The sequence below is a fragment of the Pristiophorus japonicus genome, chromosome 3, assembly GCF_044704955.1.
Source record: "Pristiophorus japonicus isolate sPriJap1 chromosome 3, sPriJap1.hap1, whole genome shotgun sequence".
NCBI lineage: Eukaryota > Metazoa > Chordata > Chondrichthyes > Pristiophoridae > Pristiophorus > Pristiophorus japonicus.
In genome coordinates, this window is record NC_091979.1 from 87,944,465 (window position 1) to 87,966,651 (window position 22,187).

The window sequence follows — 22,187 nt, forward strand, 5'->3', positions numbered from 1 at the left end:
GTTTCCATCCCCTTGCCAAGCTAGTTTAAATCCTCCCCAACAGCACAAGCAGCCCCCACCGCCCCCCCCTGCGAGGATATTGGTCTCTGCTCCGTTGAGGTGCAACCCATCCGCTTGTACAGGTCCTAATTCCCCCAAAGCTGGTCCCAATGCCTCAGGAAACTCAAGCCCTCGTTCCTGCACCATCTCTCCAGCCATGCATTCATCTGCTCTGTCCTCCTATTTCTGTACTCACTAGCTCAAGGCACTGGGAGTAATCCGGAGATTACTACCTTTTTTGAGGTCCTGCTTTTTAATGTGTCTCCTAGCTCCCTAAACTCTGCCTGCAAGATGTCATTGATCCTGATGTGAACTGCGACCTCTGGCTGTTCACACTCTTTTTTCCCCCCCCCCAGAATGCCCTGCAGCCGCTCGGTGACATCCTTGACCCTGGCACGAGGGCGGCAACATACCATCCTGGAGTCACGTCACGTGGATTTGGCTGTGCACTGTCGTCGAGCTACAGTACACGGACGGCGCCTGCGTCTGTGCACATAGAAGCTGAACTCTAGGACATAGTCGACATGTTTACTGAGGCGTACGAAAGCTTTGGCCTTACGCTAAACATCCGTAAGACAAAGGTCCTGCACCAGTCTGTCCTCACCACATAGCACTGCCCCCAGTAATCAAGATCCATGGTGCGGCCCTGGACAATGTGGACCATTTCCCAAACTTCGGGAGCCTCTTATTAACAAGAGCAGACATTGACGAGATTCAACACCGCCTCCAATGCACCAGTGCAGAAAAAGAGTGATTGAAGAACAGGCCTTCAAATCTGCCGCTAAGCTCATGGTCTACAGGGCTGTAGTAATACCTGTCCTCCTGTATGGCTGAGACATGGACCATGTACAGTAGACACCAACTCGCTGGAGAAATACCACCAACGATGTCTCCGCAAGATTCTACAAATCCCCTTGGAGGACAGACGCAAACATTAGCGTCCTCGCCCAGGCCAACATCCCCAGTATTGAAGCACTGACCACACTTGATCATCTCTGCTGGGCAGGCCACATTGTTCGCATGCCAGACACGAGACTCCCAAAGAAAGCGCTCTACTTGGAACTCCTTCATGACAAATGAGCCAAAGGTGGACAGAGGAAACATTACAAGGACATCCTCAAAGCCTCCCTGATAATGTGTGACATCCCCACTGACACCTGGGAGCCCCTGGCCAAAGACTGCCCTAAGTGGAGGAAGTGCATCCGGGAGGGCGCTGAGCACCTCATGTGCATGCAGAAAGAGTGTACGGCAAACCTGTAACACCCACCCTTTCCCTCAACAACTATCTGTCCCAATTGTGACCAGGACTGTGGTTCTCGTATTGGACTGTTTGGCTACCTAAGGACTCATTTTAAGATTGGAAGCAAATCTTTCTCTATTCCGAGGGACTGCCAATGATGATGAATACAAGAACATTATGAACAAGATAAATCAGAACATAAAATATAAAACGCTGGATGCATCCAGCATCAGCAACCCCTGCCCCACTATCTCTTAGCACTGGCTTTCACCCCGCCTCCCTTGTCTGCTGCTCTTAATCCAAGTGGTACAAAGATGGTGTGCAGCAACATTGTCAGAGCGCTGCTGTGTTGGGGGGGTGGGGAAGAGACAATGGAGATGCCGATTGGGGCGATACTGGAACAGCTCGTGGCGTGGAAGATCTGGCTTCTGAATGCTGACCCTCTTCGTCGTCGTCGACAGTCACAGGTGGTTTTGGTGTACCAGTGGGCAACGTAGAATGTATGGCAGGTGTTTATGGACTGCATCACCTGCCCAAGCTGAAGCAGGGCTTGTGTCTGTGATGCACCATATTACGCCAGGCTTTGCGCCACACTGTCCGCGACTCCAGCAACCTCGTGTGGGCACTGATGGCCTCGCAGGTTTCATGGCTTGCACCGACGATCTGCGAGCCTACCTCTGTAATGGTCGCAGTGAGAGTCTCTATGGTCGCGGGAATCCTACCCAAGACATCAAGGAGCTGATGGGTGAGGTGGATGCCTGTATATCAGCAGACCAACTTTGCCGACTTGCCCTCTGGAGAGATGGGATTCGACCCCAGAACTGCATTGCTGCATGCTACTAGTCCCAGGAACCTCGGAGTTGTCGAACCCCGAGAAAGTTACATCGTCCGACAAGATGAGTGCCGGTTCTAAAAGAAAGGGTGGATTGCATCTTCCCCAGAGTCTGCTGATCGGTAAACTCCTCCTCCTCCTTCCTCCTCCTCCACATGATGGCCTTGTTATTTATGTGGACTTGTATTTACTTCACAAAGCCACCAGAGGGCTCATTCCCCAGAGTCCCAAGGATCCCATAATCCCTTGGGAGCACAGGTATTTGAGAAGGCTTCACAGGTTGGAGAGGCACTCTGGAGACCTGCAATAAAAGACTAAGGTCACATTTTACTTTGAGCTCGGTTTTTAGTCTGACTCTTTCTCCATACACACCAACTGGCGACGAGATACAGATAGCGAACCCAAAGATGCAAAGAACAGTGGGCATCCTGGACAAATTTTCGAAGGGAGATGATTGGGAAACTTTTGTGGAGCCACTCGACCAATACTTCGTGGCCAACGAGCTCGATGGGGAAGAGAGCGCTGCCAAACATTGAGCAATCCTCCTCACCGTCTGTGGGGCACCAGCGTATGGCCTCGAAGAATCTGCTCACTCCAGCGAGACCCATGGAGAAATCGTATGATGATTTGTGCACATTGGTCCGAGAGCATTTGAACCCGAAGGAAAGTGTTCTGATGGTGAGGTACCGGTCCTACACCTACAAAAGGTCTGAAGGCCAGGAAGTGATGAGTTATGTCGCCGAGCTGAGATGCCTTGCAGAACATTGCGAATTTGGAGCACATGCTCAGACTATTTCGTACTTGGCATTGACCATGAAGCCATACTTCGCAAGCTTTTGACTGTCGAGACCCCAACCTTGAGTCATCATAGGCAGTCCTTTGGGATCGAGGAAGACTTGCTTCCACTCTTAGCATAGAAACATAGAAAATAGATGCAGGAGTAGGCCATTCGGACCTTCGAGCCTGCACCACCAATTCAATAAGATCATGGCTGATCAGTCCCTCAGTACCCCTTTCCCGCTTTCTCTCCATACCCCTTGATCCCCTTAGCCGTAAGGGCCATATCTAACTCCCTCCTGAATATATCCAATGATCTGGCATCAACAACTCTCTGCGGCAGGGAATTCCATTGGTTAACAACTCTGAGTGACGAAGTTTCTCCATCTCAGTCCTAAACGGCCTCAATGAGTTATTTTGTGGCTGTACAGTCCACAGTTTCTGTCACAAGTGGGACAGATAGTCGTTGAGGGAAAGGGTGCGCGGGGAGCCTGGTTTGCCGTACACTCCTTCCACTGCCTGCGCTTGACTTCTGCATGCTCTCGGCGACGATACTTGAGGAGCTCAGCGCCCTCCCGAATGCACTTCCTCCACTTAGGGCGGTCTATAGCCAAGGACTCCCAGGTGTTAGTGGGGATGTTGCACTTTATCAGGGAGGCTTTGAGGGTGTCCTTGTAACATTTCCTCTGCCCTCCTTTGGCTCGTTTGCCGTGGACGAGTTCCGAGTAGAGCACTTGCTTTGGGGGGTCTCGTGTCTGGCATGCGAACTATATGGCCTGCCCAGCGGAGCTGATCAAGTGTGTGGTCAGTGCTTCAATGATGGGGATGTTGGCCTGGGCGAGGACGCTCATGTTTGTGCGTCTGTCCTCCCAGGGGATTTACAGGATCATGCAGAGACATCGTTGGTGGTATTTCTCCAGCGACTTGAGGGGTCTACTGTACATGATCCACGTCTCTGAGCCATACAGGAGGGCGGGTATTAATACGGCCCTGTCGACCATGATCTTGGTGACAGTAATCTTCAAACACACTTTTCCTCATGCGGCCGAAGGCTGCATTGGCGCGCTGGAGGCGGTGTTGGATCTCCTCATCAATGCCTGCTCTTGTTGATAGGAGGCTCCTGAGATAGGGGAAGTGGTCCACATTGTCCAGGGCCACGCCATGGATCTTGATGTTTGGGGGGCAGTGCTGTGCGGCGAGGACAGGTTGGTGGAGGACCTTTATCTTAGTAATGTTTAGCGTAAGACCCATGCTTTCATACGCTTCGGTAAATACGTCGACTATGTCCTGGAGTTCAGCCTCTGTGTGTACAGACGCAGGCATCGTCCATGTACTGTCGCTCGACGAGAGTTGGAGTAGTCTTTGGCCTGGGGATGGCTCAGGTTGAACAGCTTCCCACTGGTTCTGTAGTTTAGCTATGAAACTATACTTCAAGCTTTTGGCTGTAGGGATCCCAACCTAGAGTAAGGACATAGCGACAGCCCAGGCATTCATTGCCACCAGTGACAATACAAAGCAAATCTCTCACCACTCAAGTGCTGCTACAAGTTCTGTGAACAAAGTGATGATGTTTTCGAATAGTAACGTACAGGGCAGGTCACACATACCTGCAGCTGCAGATGTCTGAGTCCACCATCAAGGGTGATGAATGCAAGGCCATTAACACCTTGGCGCTACGGGGGTGATCATCGTTTCCATTCATGCCGATTCAAAGGATAAGTTTGCAAGGGCTGTGGAACAATGGGACACCTCCAATGTGTGTGCAGGCGAACTGCTAAGCCTGTTAAACCTGAAAACCACTACATTGCAGAGGAGGGCAGATCCACGGAGGATCACTGGACCAGAGCCTCAGATAGAGGAGGCAGAAGTACATGGGATGCACACACTCACCACGAATTGTCCCCCGATAATGCTGAATGTTGAACTAAATGGACTCCCGGTGTCAATGGAGCTGGACACGGGCGCGAGCCAGTCCATCATGGGCAAAAAGACTTTCGAAAGGTTGCAGTGCAACAAGGCCTCAAGGCCAGTCTTAACTCCAGTTCGCACGCGACTAAGAACTTACACTAAAGAACTGATTCCTGTAATCGGCAGTGCTACCATAAAGGTCTCCTACGATGGAGTGGTGCACAAGCTACCACTCTGGGTGGTACTGGGCGATGGTCCCATGCTGCTTGGCAGGAGCTGGCTGGGAAAGATACGCTGGAATTGGGATGACGTCCGAGCGCTAGTGTCTGCCGACAACACTTCGTGTGCCCAGGTCTTAAACAAATATCCTTCGCTGTTCGAACCAGGCATTGGGAAATTCCAAGGAGCAAAAGTGCAGAACCACCTAATTCCTGGGGCGTGACCCATCCATCACAAGGCGAGAGCAGTACTGTACATGAGAGGGTAGAGATCGAGCTGAACCTTCTGCAATGAGAGGGCGGCATTTCACCGATCGAGTTCAGCGAGTGGGCCAGTCCTATTGTCCCAGTCCTCAAGGGAGACGGCACCGTCAGAATCTGTGGGGATTACAAAGTAACTATCAATCATTTCGCCCTGCAGGACTAATACCCACTACCAAAAGCCGATGACCTCTTTGAAATGCTGGTGGGAGGAAAGACGTTCACAAAGCTGGATATGACTTCCGCCTACATGACGCAGGAACTGAAGGAATCATCGAAGGCCCTCACCTACATCAACACGCACAAAGGTCTTTTTGTTTTTTACAGATGCCTGTTTGGAATCCGATCAGCGGCGGCGATATTCCAGAGACACATGAAGTCAGTCCCGCACACCGTGGTCTTCCAGGACGACATCTTGGTCACAGGTCGGAACACAGTCGAGCATCTGCAGAACCTGGAGGAGGTTCTTAGTCGACTTGACCGCGTGGGGCTCGGTTTAAAACGCTCGAAGTGTGTTTTCTTGGCGCCTAGAGTGGAATTCCTGGGAAGGAGGATTGCGGCGGATGGCATCAAGTCCACCAACGGGAAGACCGAGGCAATCGAAAACACAGAGGCTACAGAACGTGACTGAGTTGCTGTTGTTTCTGGGAGTCTTGAACTACTTTAATAACTTCTTACCGGGTCTCATCACCTTGCTAGAACCACTGCATGTCTTACTACGAAAAGGATGCGAATAGGTTTGGGGCAAAAGCCAAGAAAATGCCTTTGTAAAAGCGAGAAAATTGTTATGCTCAAACAAATTGCTTGTGTTGTATGATCTATGTAAGTGTTTGGTACTAGCATGTGATGTATCGCTATATGGCGTCGGGTGTGTATTGCAATAAGCTAATTTCGGGAAACTGCAACCTGTTGCTTATGCATTCAGGAGTCTGTCTGAGGCCGAGAGAGCTACAGCATGATTGAAAAAGAAGCATTAGCATCTGTCTATGGGGTAAAGAAAATGCATCAATACCTGTTGGGCTAAAATTCGAATTGGAAACTGATCATAAGCCACTTATATCCCTGTTTTCCGAGAGTAAAGGGATAAATACCAACACATCGTCCCGCATCCAGAGGTGGACGCTCGCGTTGTCTGCATACAACTACGCCATCTGCCACAGGCCAGGCACAGAAAACTGTGCCGATGTTCTCTGTAGGCTGCCATTGCCCACCACGGGGGTGGAAATGGTGCAGCCTGCAGATCTAGCCATGGTTATGGAAGAATTTGAGAGTGAGAAATTACCCATCACTGCCTAGCAGATCAAAACCTGGACAAGCCAGGACTCATTATCTCCAGTCAAAAGCTGTGTGTTTCATGGGAGCTGGTCCAGTGTCCCAGTGGAAATGCAGGAAGAGATGGTCGTTCCAGCGGCGCAATGATGAAATGTCTATTCAGGCAGACTGCCTTCTGTGGGGCAATCGAGTAGTGGTCCCCAAGAAGGAAGAGACATCTTCATCAATGAGCTCCACAGTACCCACCCAGACATCGTAATGATGAAAGCGATAGCCGCATCCCACATGTGGTGGCCCGGTATCGATGCGGACTTAGTCCTGCGTTCACAGATTTAATACATGCTCACAGTTAAGCAATGTACCCAGGGAGGCACCGCTAAGTTTATGGTCTTGGCCCTCCAATCCGTGGTCTCGGGTACACATCGATTGTGCAGGCCCATTCTTGGGTAAAATGATCCTTGTGGTTGTAGACGTGTACTCCAAGTGGATTGAATGTGAGATAATGTTGGCTAGCACATCGCTGACACCACTGAAAGCCTGCGGGCCATGTTTGCCACACACAGCTTACCCGATGTCCTGGTGAGCGACAACGGGCCATGTTTTACCAGTGCTGAGTTCAAAGAATTCATGACCTGTAAAGGTATCAAACATGTCACATCTGCCCCGTTTAAACCAGCGTCCAATGGTCAGGCAGACAGAGCAGTGCAAACCATCAAGCAAGGCTTGAAGAGGGTAACTGAAAGCTCACTGCAGACTCGCCTATCCCGAGTCCTGCTTAGCTACCGCACGAGACCCCAATCACTCACTGGGATCCCACCTGCTGAACTCATGAAAAGAGCACTTAAGACGAGGCTCTCGTTAGTTCATCCTGATCGACATGAACAGGTAGAGAGCAGGAGGCTTCAATAAAGTGCATACCATGATAGTGCAAATGTGTCACGCGAGATTGAAGTCAATGGTCCTGTATTTGTATTAAATAATGGACAAGGTCCCAAGTGGCTTCCCGGCACTATTGTGGCCAAAGAGGGGAGCAGGGTGTTTTGGGTCAAACTTTCAAATGGACTCATTCACCGGAAGCAACAGGTCCAAATCAAACTCAGATTCATGGATTACCCTCAGCAACCCACCTTGGACCCTACCTTTTTTGATCCCCCAACATACACACCAGTGGCAACCGACGCCACGGTTGACCACGAAGCAGAATCCATCATCCATAGCAGCCCTGCAAAGCCAGCTGCACAGCAGCCCAGCGAGGGCCCAATAAATGATTCAACAATATCAGCTTTCACACCGAGACGATCAAGAAGGGCCCCAGATCGACTCACATTGTAAATAGTTACACTATTGACTTTGGGGGGGGGGGGAAATGTTTTTGATGTGGACTTGTATTTACTCTGTACAGCCACCAGAGGGCTCATTCCCCCCTTGGGAGCACAGGTATTTAAGAAGGCTTCACAGGTTGGATAGGCACTGGAGACCTGCAATAAACGACTCAGGTCACACTTTACTTTGAGCTCAGTGTTCAGTCTGACTCTTTCTCTGCACAACAGGCCTGACGTAGAGTATTACCTTGAGGGATGCTGTGGCTAGGTATCTGGAAGTACAAAGCAACAGATGAGTGGTTAGCAGCAGGAGAGGGGGCAGGGTGACATGAGGAAGGTCGCATCGCACAGGCTCATTTGAAGGATTGCCGCTACTTCATTATATCTAGACCGCAGACACTGCATGACAGTGCCCCAACCCAGCCTAGGGAGTGTGCAGGACTTGTCTTCAGTATCCAAGCGGGGGTCAGCACCCCCACTGGCAGCTGCCCGACCTGAGACGCCGATGAGGCCTGCCACACACTCCTTGATGTCGGTGAGTGGCAGAGTCTGAGGCGGGCTACCGCCTGTCCTCACTTGCTCACGCTGATTATGGGGACGACTTTGCCTGCAAAGATGAAAATGGGAATGGTTACGAGAGGGTCTATCTGGTCTTGTGGCACAGATAGCCATCAGAGCACTTATACCATGTTGTCTGAATTTAATCGAGTCCTCTGTCTAATGGCCTTGGAAGTTGCATGTGCTTCATCAGGAGGACATCGAAGTGCGGAGACATATGATGAGATCTCAGAAAGCAATCTTAATGTGTAAAAATAATTCATGGCAAATAGGGTGCCAAACTAAGTCTACCTATTAGTCATCATGCATTTTAGGAGACCGAGTGCTGAGAGACAGCAACAGCATGAGAACATCAACAGACTGCTGATAGGCACCAAAAGCATGAGAACAAATAGTGGCAGATGTATAATTGAAGTAATGAAGGAGTGAATGAATAAAAATTGTATTCACTCCAACGATCCTCAAACTTTTTTCACATTGTTTGCCACTCCTGACCACTGTCTGAGGCAGAGACCTCCTCAGCAATTTCTCTCCATAGCGAGTTAAAAATGGATGGCGGGGATCTGGATCCACCCCTCCGATGTAACTCCTGCCATCTTCTCTCTTGTCCCCACTGGAGCTTTGTTTTTTCTTCTGGCTGAATAGCTTGGCATGCTGTCTTGATGACTCATCCTCCACGATCAAAATCCAATTTTAAAATGGCTGATTGAGCCCTGGGTATTCTGCGCGTGGGCGCGCCCGGCATCTGCATTCGCGATCGGACAGCAGACCAGAAGCATGGAAAGAAAAAAAATTGCGCGTGCGCAGAACGGCAGTTTTATTTATTTGAAAAAAAATGTTTTTAAAGCGCTGGAATTTTCTCTTCTGCCGCACATTGTGTGGTGCAAGGCCAGAGTTCGTGCTAACTCTCCTCGTGAACTTTCATTTGGCGAAAGATGTGCGCTCTGGCGTTAACGCTAACCCAGCACTAAATTTTTGAACCTGCCACGAATTGCGCCCGGAAACGGCTGAAATCGTAAAAAGTTGAAAATCTAGCCCCATCTGTCTGATCTCTGTTGGGACTATATTTTGTATAGATTTGGTTCCGATCAGGTTTTCAAAAAAAGCAATGAGAAGACTGGAGGATTGTGGTGCAGAATTTGTTTTTAAAACACAGCCTTAGTTTAGGGGGCAGTACCTTGCTACTATATTACAACAGAACTATAAATAGAAGAGTGGATAATGAATCCAGTGAAATACAAGTCATTGGTGTGAGTGAACTATGGAAGTACTGAACATTTGTGACAATTGTTTTGCCTCTCCCAGATCACATGATTTTGGGTGGTATGGGGTTTATATGTTACACAAGGTATCGCAATTGTGTGGGACAGACTCAATAGACCAGGTGGTCTTTACCTGTCTGTCATTGTTTGTATAATTGTGAAATGTGTGTACTGGAGTTAACCGTTTCGTTAACTTTTGTTAAAATTTGCTAAATATTCTATTCATCAAGAATTACAAATGTGGTTTCAGAAAAAAATGTATTCAGAGATATTAATAGGTATAATGTCTTTCTTCAAACTCTGTTTTCTCCCTTTTCATCTCAAGTTGTGACACCCTTACTTGGGTACTATTCAGTGAGTGCCAGTTGACTCCTTTTAGCTTGTCCAAGTGGCTTTTTATTCATATGTGAACCTTGATGAGTGCCTACAGGCAACTTGACTGCAGGGGACATTTGTAGCTGATGCTGATACTCAACTGATCATTATTGCACACTTCCAGTAATGGTTACTGGACAGTTACAGGGGCAGGAACTCCGATATAATTTTCCCATATTGCAGTCAGGGCTACTGAGGCTAATTGTTGCAGGACCATCACTGATCGGCTAAGTCAGCAAAGAACAGACATCAAATCTGAACCCTTCCTATTCTGCATGGCTCAGCTATTTGCTTGTTTTCAGGTATTGCATTAATGAAAATTCCACTTCACTTTTATTATGGGCCAGCTTCTCTGGTTGATCAGTTTAAATGGGAGATAAGTTGCATCTGTCCTTCTAAATGTTAAGTCACTCAGCACCTAAGTGCCATTATAAGAAACACCTCTTCCTATATGGTAAACCTTTTCTAGCTCGTACCACTTAAATTTTACTCCACTTTTTTCATATTGGCTTTGTTGTTGTGCATATTAACTTGGTAACCTAAACATTCTGAATAACTCTTGCTGGTAGGTGCCAACTTTCATGAAACTTTTCGGGAGTTGCAATGTTGCTGCTTCTGGCAGTGTGCTTCACCTGTGCAGCAAGACCTTTATTTGAAGAATTGGAAACTTCAATAACTTTAGTGAATATTGTACTTATCTCAATGCTGTAATTTTACATTATTCATAAACATTATCAAATCCATTTTTTTAAGTGAAATGTTCATTTCTTTTGGGGATTAAGTTATTTTCCTTTCTCCATGCCCAAAAATGCTTTGGCAATCTAAAAGATAAGGTGTTACTTGGAGCCAATTAACTCTCCAGTTGCCAAGTTCCAGCTGTTGCTGACACAGTAATAATATAATAATCATGAAAATTACAGCCAGTTATAAAAATGTATACATTATTCAGCCATTTTAATCTTGTGTTTATATCTTAATTTAAAAAAAAATGGAAATGCCAAAGAGCATTTAAGCACTTTTGTCAAAGAGCTCTGCAGAGCGTTTTAGCAAAAATAAATAAGCAGGAGAATATTCTTGGTGTTGGATACTCGCAGACAATTACTAATACTGAAGAGGAGGTTTTCAGATTTTAAACTATTACAAATATGTCGTGCCTAGCCAGCTTTAATACTGGATTTGAAAGGACAAAAACTTGAATTTCTTGACTAGCAACAGATTTAAAATTGTGCTCGTATTTTAGCAGTCAGGAAGCCTTGTGTTCTTTAAAACCATAAACAAAAAGTTAGAATTTGTTTTCCAAGGGCAAAGGAGGAGCTTTGTAGCGACCGACTGTGATTGGTTGTTGATTTGTCCTGTCCTATGATCACATCTCTTAATTAGTTTGGATAGTATAGGATTCACATAGGCTTGATGACATTTGTTGATCCTTTAACTCAGTATTGTGCTTTGATAGCAGCCTTTATGTAATGACAAAGGAATTTTGTGTATAGTGTATTGAGTCTGCAAGAAATTTTGTCATCAACTAAGTAACAGATTAGTCTTTCATGGTTGCTTAATGGTTACACTTTTTGAAGAACAGACATGAGCTTGTATGCACGACGAGTGACATTGCCTGCAATCACTCCACTTGTACTGCAGAAACGGGTAAGATAGCTTTTGGTATCAGTGTTAAATTTCTTTTTTTCTAAACTTATTTGCAAGTCTAATGCTTAAATAGGGAATTCTCTTTAAACTCTCTGTTGAACCAGCCCTTTTTAACTGTTTCAAGACTGTGGGACTTTGCAGTTTGTGAATATTTCATATAAAGTCCAGCAATAGTTTATAATGAATCTTGTCTGTTCAATGGTTTCATTTTGCTTGTAAATCTGCGCTGTAACTCTAAGGAGAAAATAGCACCACCTAATGTATCTATTTTATTACAAAAAAATGGATGACCATTAAAATGTTTAGTGTTGAATTACATCTCAATTACAAATAGATCATTAACATGAGTCACGAATAACCAACAATTATAGAAGCTGTGTGCTGGATTTTCTGATCTGATGGAAATTCTGTTGAATTGGCAGTGTGATGGACTATGCCCGTTTGTCCCGGCGAAGCTTTTGGGGTCAGACTCATTTACGAGTTGGCAGCTTTCCACTGGTATTTTGCACTGCTGCTGATCCACACGACTCCGGTGGGGGGGTGGGGTGCTGGCTGTACTTGTCTGCTTTTGTCTAGCATGGTAAGAGGCCATTGGTGAAGAATATAATATATATATTTTTTTTACATAATCTTCTGCCTGGCTTGGTGAAATTGGTTGCAATAGGCATGATGGCCCTTCCGTTTTAACAGCCCTGTATGCCCGTGCCTGCCCCCACCAACCCCCTTCCCTCCCGGTCGCCTTAACAATGTAGAGCACCACCTGCTGGTCAGTTATTGAGATGGAAATGCCAGGAAATCTGGTGTGTGGTGTTTTCCCATCATTAACAACTAGTATGAATAAATAAATCTATGGGTGGATGTATTCAACATCCATTGTCATTTTGCAGCTTAAAGAAAAAACCTAGAAGTGATGGTGCTCTCCAGGATATTGATGGATCATTTAACAGGCCTGTCTGGTGACTCCTGTGCCACTACCTGAAATCATAACATAAGAACATAGGAACATAAGAGCAGAAATAGGCCATTTGACCCCTTGAGCCTGCTCTGCCATTCAATATGATCATGGCTGATCTGATCTTGGCCTCCACGCCAACCCTCCCCGCTCCCCATAATCCGAGACTCCCTTATCATTCAAAAATCTGTCTATCTCCACCTTAAATCTGTGTATCTGCACCTTAAATATATTCAATGACCCAGCCTCCACAGCTCGGAGGTAGAGAATTCCAAAGATTCACAACCCTCGGAGAAGAAATTCATCCTCATTTCTGTTTTAAGTGGGCAACCTCTTATTCTGAAACTATGCCCCCTAGTTCTAGATTCCCTCAAGAGGAAACATCCTCTCTGCATCAACCATGTAAAGCCCCCTCAATCTTCTACGTTTCAGTAAGATCGCCTGTCATTCTTCTAAACTCCAATGAGTATAGGCTCAAACTTTCAGAAGACGGCTCCTTTGTCTCCGGAAATCAACCTCGTGAATCTTTTCTGAACTGCCTCCAATTCAAGTACATCTCTCAAGAAAAGAGACCAAAACTGTACACAGTACTCCAGGTGCGGTCTCACCAATGCCCTGTACAGTTCCACCCACTAAGGGGCACAATGGACATGATCTTCACCGCGCGTCAAATTCAAGAGAAATGCAGGGAGCAGCATCAATCTCTGTACATGGCCTTTTTTGACCTCACAAAGGCCTTCCACACTGTCAACCGTGAGAGATTATGGAGTGCCGCCCTCAAATTTGGCTGCCCTCAAGTTTGTCACCATCCTCCGCCTGCTTCATGATGACGTGCAAACCGCGATCCTGACCAATGGATCCACCAGATCCAATCACGTGCAAGTCTGTGTCATCGCACAGACGTTCTTCTCAGTCTTCCTTGCTGCAATGCTCCATCTCGCCCTCAATAAGCTCCCTGCTGGAGTGGAGCTAATCTACAGAACAAACGGGAAATTGTCAAATCTCAGTCGCCTCCAGTCCAGATCCAAGGTTGTCCCATCCTCGCATTGAATTATAGTAGGCAAATGACACTTGCGTTTGCGCACACTTGGAGGTTGAACTCCAAACTAACGTCAACACATTCACCGAAGCGTACGAGAGCATAGGCCTGACACTAAACATCCGTAAGATGACGGTTCTCTACCAACCTGTCCCCGCCACACAGTACTGCCCCCCGATTATCAAGATCCATGATGAGGCCTTGGACAAAGTGGACCATTTTCCAAAACTTGGGAGCCTATTGTTAACAAGGGCAGACGTCGATGACCAAGTCCTTCAGTGCATCAGTGCAACCTTCATTCACCTTAGGAAGAGTGTTAGAAGACCGGGACCTGCAACCCGGCACCAGCAGTCATGATACCTGCCCTCTATGCTTCAGAGACATCATCATCATAGGCAGTCGCTCGAAATCGAGCAAGACTTGCTTCCACTCCAAAAGTGAGTTCTCAGGTGAATGAACAGTCTAATTCGGGAATTAGTCTCTGTCGCAGGTGGGACAGACAGTCGTTGGAGGAAAGATGGGTGGGGAGCCTGGTTGGCCACACGCTCCTTCCACTGACTACGCTTGTTTTCTGCATGATCTCAGCGACGACTCAAGGTGCTCAGCACCCTCCCGGATGCTCTTCCCCCACTTAGGGCGGCCTTTGGCCAGGGACTCCCAGGTGTCGGTGGGGATGTTGCACTTTTATCAAGGAGGCTTTGACGTTTCCTTTGCCCACCTGGGACTCGCTTGCCGTGTAGGAGTTCTGAGTAGAGCGCTTGCTTTGGGAATCTTGTCAGGCATGTGGACAATGTTGCCCGCCCAACAGAGCTGGTTGAGTATGGTCAGTGCTTCGATGCAGGGGATGTTGGCCTGATCGAGAACACTGACGTTGGTGCAACTGTCCTCCCAGGGGATTTGCAGGATCTTGCCGAGACGTCGTCGGTGGTATTTCTCCAGCGATTTGAGGTGTCTGCTGTATATGGTCCATGTCTCTGAGCCATACAGGAGCACGGGTATCACTGCAGCCCTGTGGACCATAAGCTTGGTGCCAGATTTGAGGGCCTGATCTTCGAACATTCTCTTCCTCAGGCGGCCAAAGGCTGCGCTGGCGCACTGGAGGTGTTGTTGAACCTCATCGTCGATGTCTGCCGTTGCTGATAATAGGCTTCTGAGGTATGGAAAGTGGTCCACTTTCTCTTTGATGACCAGGAGGCAGTGCTGAGTGGCAGGGTCAGGCTGGTGGAGGACCTTTTGTCTTACAGATGTTTATTGTAAGGCCCATGCTTTTGTATTCCTTGGTGAAGATGTTGACGATGTCTTGGAATTCAGCCTCTGTGCGCAGATGCAAGTGTCGTCTGCGTACTGAATTTGGATGACCGAGGATGGGATGGTCTTGGATCTGGCCTGGAGGCGACGAAGGTTGAACATGTTCCCACTGGTTGTATAGTTTAGTTCCACTCCAGTGGGGAGCTTGAGAAGTGGGTTGGTGCCCTGCTTGATCCCTGTTCAGACGTTGATCGGATCTGTTGGGCAGGATCACGGTTTGCATTCCATCGTGGAGCAGGCTGTAACAATCCTTCCACTGGCCCTCTGCTGCCATCCTTCAACTCTCTCTCTCCCTCAACCTTTCCCTCCCACTGTCTAAGCCCCTTCTAGCCCTAAATTCGATGCTTTGACCCTAAACCCATGCTGCAAGGGTCCACTGTCCACCCCCATCCCCCAATCTCGACTTGCCTTCCAGGTCGACCTCCCTACTACCAAGGGCCCTCCAACTGGACTCTCGCTCCACACTGGCTGACTCAGCTGCTCCAAGCGACCCCCGGCAATCTCAACGGTGGTGAGCCTCCACCCAGCTCCAATCTCAGGTTTGGGCCTTACCTCACTCCTCTCCCTCACGCACGAGACTTCCCACCGGCGATTTTCGGGCCTGCAACCATCTGACGACGTCCTGGTCTTCACTCCACCGGAGACGTCCTGGCCGCTGGCCCCACTCAACGGTGGCGTTTCTGTCGAGCACGTGGTGTGCACAATGGCTGTGGTCACTCTGACTACTCCTCCTTCCATAAAGTGGACCTCTGACCATCCCAATGCCTGCCCTCAGCCAGGCCTCTTTTCTCACCACCTCGCCATAGGGCGCTGCCCAGCGCCGAGCTTACGGCTTGCATCCGCCGTAGGCAACTCGGCTCATACAGCAGTGCCTGGTCTCCAGTCGTCTTGGACCCGCTTGCCACTGAACCAAGTTCAGAGACATGGACTATGTACAGCACTGGAAAAGTACCACCAACGCTACTCTGCAAGATCCTGCAAATCCATTGGCCGGATAGATGCACCGTCTATGATCTCGCTCAGGTCAGCATCGAAGTATTGACCACGCTCGGTCAACTCAGATGGATGGGCCACATCGTTCACATGCCCGATAAGAGACTCCCAAAACAAACTCTCTACTCAGAGCTCTGATATAGCAAGTGAGTCCCAAGTGGACAGAGAAAACACTTAAAAAGACGCCCTCAAAGCCTCCTTGAAAAAGTGCAACATCTCCTCCAACACCTGGGAAATCCCTGGCCCAAGGCTGCTCAAAGTGGAGGAGGAGCATCCAAGAAGGCGGCAAACACCTAGAGTCTCTTCGATGGGAACATGCGGAAGCTAAGCGGAAGGAGCGCAAGACAACCCAAGCACCCCACCCATCCATCCCTTCAACCACCGTCTGCCCCACCTGTGACTGAGACTGTCGGTCCTGCATTGGACTCCCCGAGAACTCATATTAGTGTGGAAGCAAGTCACCCTTGACTCCGAGGGACTGCCTAAGAAGTAGTGCAGATGTAGTAGGACTTTCCTACTTGTATACTCTATCCGACCTGTAATAAAAGCCAACATTCCATTTGCCTTCCTAGTTACTTGCTGTGCCTGCATGCTAACTTTTGTGTTTCATGTACAAGGACCCCCAGATCCCGCTCCACTTCAGCATTTCGTAAACTCTCCATTTAAATAATTTACACTTTTATTTTTCCTACCAAGTGGATAACTTCACATTTTCCCACCTTATATTTCATCTGTCAAATTTTTGCCCACACACAAAGTCTGTCTATATCCCTTTGCAGATTCTTTGCGTCCTTCTCAACTTTTTTTCTCTTATCTTTGCTTCAGCAAATTTGGCTACATTACACTCTGTCCCTTCATCCAAGTCATTAATATAAATGATAAATAGTTAAGGCCCCAACACTGATCCCTGTGGCAATCTGAAAATGACCAATTTATCCTGACTCTGTCTTCTGTTAGTATGGATAGAGGATTGGTTAACTAATTAATTACCCCCAACCATCTGCAGTAGTATTGTGGAAAATCTGCCCTTAGAAGTTATGATCTTTTATGTGAGTTTAGTGGTCAACTGAATAATTCAGAGATCTGTCTATAAATAAATGTTGTTTGCTACATTTTCAAAGCCTAGTTTTTCTAGCTGTTTTACTACTAAATAACTATTAGTAGATAGAATTCATTGCTTTTTTGGAGTTTGGATTTGGATTTTTTTATTGCCCCTACAATATAGTACTTTAAAACTTCAAGGATCATGGTTCAGTGCCAAAAGCTGCACAAATTTGCCTTACTCAGATGCCTCATCATGAAGATCCTGGAGACTATCTGCAAGAGACATCTGTGCCGCTTGTATCGGAGACCATCTTTTGACTATTATGAGTTCGCAAGACATGTATCTGCAATGGTGCTAATGTTGGACACTGGTTCAACATAACTACTGATCTGCAGGAAAGTGGACCTAATGATAACAGTGATATCGGTGAAGCCCTGCCAATGGCTTTATGTAACTGGTTGCCAAGACTGTCGAAAGCTGGAAAAATATCTGGCACAAAAGTTCATGAAAAATAAACTTGCCAAGAATGGTCCAGAAAAGACTTTCAGGTGTAAAAGATGAGTGTTTTCATATGTTTTAAAGCCCCTCCAACCTGATTATCCATTTGGAGGTCCCCTTTCCTACCAGATTTCCTGGCATGGTGAACATTTAGAATCTAGCACCTACCCTGTCTTCTGCATACCTTAAGGAAGCTCTCACCTGCTTTAGATGGGAGATTCCAAGGCTTTCCCAGACCCAATTAGAAAATGGGGTGAATATCCCATGTTGTTCCAGCAGGGTGCCCAAGTATGACAATTCACAACTCTCTCTGCCTATATTGGAGTGCTGGACACAAACTGGCTTCAATGAGGTACAATAGAATGAGATGCAAGAGCGGCAGAATGTCATCATAACCTGCAACTAGCATCTGTTCTACTTCCTGTTCTCCCATTCCCTCGATGGCCTTTTTCCCCAGGATTTGAAGTGCATCCTAAGTGAGTCAAAAAGTGAAAGTTTGTGGGTTCTCACTCCAGGTCATTCTGGGCAGACTTGTACTTGAAAAATTAAAGGTCGTTACCCATATACTTTGTCATTTATTTTACGACCTTACAATCTACATAATGACATTTGCATAAAATTGCTTTTGTTCTTTAACAGAGTTTTTCTTATCATCCTACAGCCAACTATAGGTTTAATTCTCAATAGTTGGTATCTCTCGGAATAATCAGTTCAAAATAAATAGGGAGGAGTTCAACTGCCATAATCTGTTAATTTAATTTTACTGCTAAAACAAATTTGGGATAGATGACTTGATTAAATGACTGCAAAGGTCTGTCAAAGCAATTGTAAAACTATTTGAATTTTTTTCCATCAATGCTTTGGAGTTGCCTTGCAGTAAGTCTCTCGATATTAAATTATAATTCAGTATTCTACAAAATCTTTACTTTTTACACATTGAGAACTTTGTTAATTGCCTAAATAGTAGTATGAATCATGGGTCATTTTACAGGGAGTGGTTGTTAACTTGACTGCAAAATGTACACTTAGCTGTATCCTGTCGAAGGACTATCAGATCATATTGGGTTGAAAATCTTTTTTGAGCATGTGCCAACGTGATTTGCTTTTAAATGAAAATGTTGATAGAAATCAGCAAGAATCTCTAGTCTGTACATAATTTCTAACCTGTTTAACTTTTCTAAGATCCTCGAGCTGATTTTAACCCTGCCTGCCCAATGATAACTAGCCAAGCAGGCAGTTAAAATAGCTACTTTCCCGTAGGTTGCTATTTTAACCCATTTTTAATAGTTGAATGGGTTACTTACTGGAAGGTGGCAAGATCTATCTTTTTAAGTAATCAGTTCAGGCACCAATGATGCCACAAGCCAACTTGACAACAAGTGATTCTAGGGTCAGAAGAAGCCTCGAAAGAGAAGTAATTTTATTTTTTTGTCTTGTTTTCTTGTGGGCTAGGAGGAGCAGGATTGCTCCTGTGCTCACAAGGAAACTTTAGTCCTCTGCTGCCTCTGGGTCCCCTCCCTCCACCCCTGACTTTACCCCCCAGCCACAAAGCATTTTGATCAGTGCTCAGCAGACATTCGCGGCCCTGGCAGTGGGCTCCGATCGCCTCATGTCTTGTTAGTGTTTCCCACCAGGTTTGTACAGGAGACTGATGGGGCCTAAGCTTTGCAGAGGACTGGATGATTTCTCAACTGCCTCTGCCCCCATCTTTACGAATCCAGCCAGGAGTTAAATTAAGATCTAGCAGCTGATGCATTCAGAGTAGAAGCATTACTTAATAGAAATTATTAGTGTTGAAACTGCCAGTGGTTAGAAAAATTGTTCAAGTTACTGGCTATGGTTAATAGTCGAGAAACTATGTTGAGATAAAATCTTTGTAAACATAAATGTAAAAATTTGCAGGCGCTTTTCACAATTTGGATATTTTTTAGTGTACATCATGCATACTTTTAGGTAAACAATAGGAGACAGGAAATGAAACTGGACTTGGAACCACTTGGCATGATCACAGATTAAAACTTTACAAAGATATGTTCTGTTTCATTTTCTCGAAGTCATTTTTGATGTGCTGTGATCTTCATATGTCTAAAAAAAATCATTGCAACTGTTTCAAGAAAATCCAAAAACCACAATGTAACTACTGGAAGTACTTCAAATTGGCCTGATAAGCTGTTGAACATGACTGTTAAACATTATTGCTAAGAAAAATACTGATAACTTGCACATTTCAGCCCCATTTGTGTACTTCACCCAATCTTTGTTCCTTAAAGTGTAATTTATCTAAAATCCCTGGTGATATATGTATAATGTAGAAGGAAGGATTAGACTGCAAGTAGGTAATTATGAACAATATTAAGCAAATTATTTCTCTCATCTGAGGTTTCCAATGAACTGTGGGAAAACTATGTATGGTTAAAACACAATATTCGAGGCTTGTGGAAGCTGGTACATGAAATATTGAAAACGCATTGAGCTGGACCCTCTGATCGCTTAATGATATATATTCTACATACCCATTTTCCTAATTTAATTCCCGAGACTACAAATCTCCAAGTAATCGCAAGATGCCAAACTGATGAAGAAGGCCATTCAGTCCACCTTAATTAATCCATTCAGAAAAATCCTGAAGTTCCCCCATCCGACGCCCCCCCCCCCCCGGGTCAAATCACACCATTGCAGCAGCTAATAGTTTCTTAAATGATTCCAGGGCCTTTTCCTCCAGCACTCTATCTGCAATTCCATTCTAAGTATTGATCATTATCTGTGTGAAGATCCTTCTGATATCTCTTAAAATTACCATTTATAACTTTGAACCTGAGTCCCCTTCTCCTACACTCATTAACGTATTAACCTTTTCCATACCATTTATTATCTTGTATACCTTTTATAAGAGCACATGACAGACATCTCTGCTCCAGGTAGAAAACATGGGAACAGAAATAACCCATTCAGCTCCTTGAGCCTGTTCCACCATTCAGTTAGATGATGGCCGATTTGTACCTCAACCCCTTTTTAACCTACCTTCACTCCAGAATACCTTGATACTCTTGTCTAATAAAAGCTATTGATCTTGGCATCCACAACCTTTTTTTTTTGGGGGGTGGGGGGGGTGGCGGCGATGAGACTGAAAAAGAAGTGTGTTCCAAATTTCCATTAACCTTTGTGTGGAAAAAGTGCTTCCTGATTTCACTAAACCCTAAATGGCCTCGCTCTAATTTTAAGATTATGCCCCCTTGCGGATTTCCCCGTACACAAAATTGCCCAATGTCTCCAGTCTTTCCTCATGTCAGACCCCTGAAACCAAGGATCAGCCTCATGGCTCTTCTCTGCAACGCTTGAATATCTCCATTATTTCTTGCCGATCAGAACTGGACATGATTCTCAAAGTGGGATTTTACCAGAGCGCTGTACAGTTTGATCATGACTTCCTCTGATTTATATTCTATTGTTGACTATGTAGTTGACCCTTCTGTTCACTTTGATTGCCGCTCTGCATTGGCTATCCATTTTGATTGTTGGTCTTTTTCCAAGTTCATCCTTGGCTTTTTCAACACCCTTCATGGAATATGTCACCCTTCTATTTTTGATATTTTATATTTGCATTTAATTTCATCTATCACTGGCCCACTCAAATTTTGTTCAATTCATTCTACAATTTTTAAGCTGCTGCTTGTAATTTCACTGTCCCTTCTAGTTTGATGTCTACAAATTGGTCACATTTGCATTTATTTTTTTACTCTGAATCATTGACTAGAAACGGTTCCAACACCAAGCCCTGGGGCACCCCACTCATACTTTCTGCATCTCAATATGACTTCTCTAACCACTGATCATTGTTTTCCACCCTTCCATTTTTAAAAATCTCAAAGTTTTACCCTAAACTCCATAGCTTGGAGCCTTTCATGTGGAGCTTTATTCAATGCCTTTTGGAAATCTTGAGCACACAATGTTGTCTGGTTTAACCACAGTCCACTTGGATTGTTGCTTTCTCAAAGCACAAGACATTTGTTCAAGATGCATCTTCCCGTTCTAAAGCCAAGTTGACTGCTGTTTACCGACGGCTGTTGTACAGATAGTCCAAGTTTATTCCTGAGTGATTCTATTATTTGACATGGAATTGAAATAAGCCTAATAGATTTGTAGTTGCTTCCTTTCAGATGTCGAGGATCGTAAGCTTCAACAACTCTTGGACACCAACGCCTCTACGGAACCACCTTCCCCCTTCTTCCCTCAGGTCCCATCCCTTCTTCCAATCTCACCCCCTGCTGTGTGTTTTGACTATCCCCTCTGACCTTCCTCTCTCTCTGACCCCAAAAAATCAGTCTTCAACAAAAGCCTGAGCTTTATCCCCTCCCGCCCCCACCTCAATGAATTACGAGCTCGACACAATGCTGAAAGCTTATTCCGCTGCCTTTGCCTCCGTGCCCACTTAGGCCAAAAGTCTTCCCCCCCCCCCCCCCAGCCTCCCACAGCTGATCCTTTCTCCTGTTTTCAGATTTCTCACTCTACCTGGACCCCTCTCTCTGGTCTCTTACCCTTTCTAGATTTTTTTCATTGCAAACTGCCAACAGTACATCTGCCATCTCAATTTCTCATCTCACTCACTGCAACCTACTTCCCTCTGAACTTGCAGCAATCCACTCT

At 46.0% G+C, this 22,187-nt stretch overlaps 1 protein-coding gene across 2 annotated transcripts in view; it reads left to right on the forward strand.

Annotated features, from left to right (window-relative positions):
* The first annotated feature begins 11,464 nt into the window (after positions 1-11,464).
* The window catches only part of grb14 (growth factor receptor-bound protein 14), a 185,844-nt gene continuing 175,121 nt past the window's right edge, over positions 11,465-22,187 (forward strand). For both annotated transcript variants that reach the window (XM_070875533.1, XM_070875534.1), the window contains exon 1: positions 11,465-11,708. In XM_070875533.1, coding sequence (XP_070731634.1) covers positions 11,646-11,708 — 63 coding nt within the window. In that variant the 5' untranslated portion in view covers positions 11,465-11,645. The remainder of the gene's footprint in view (positions 11,709-22,187) is intronic.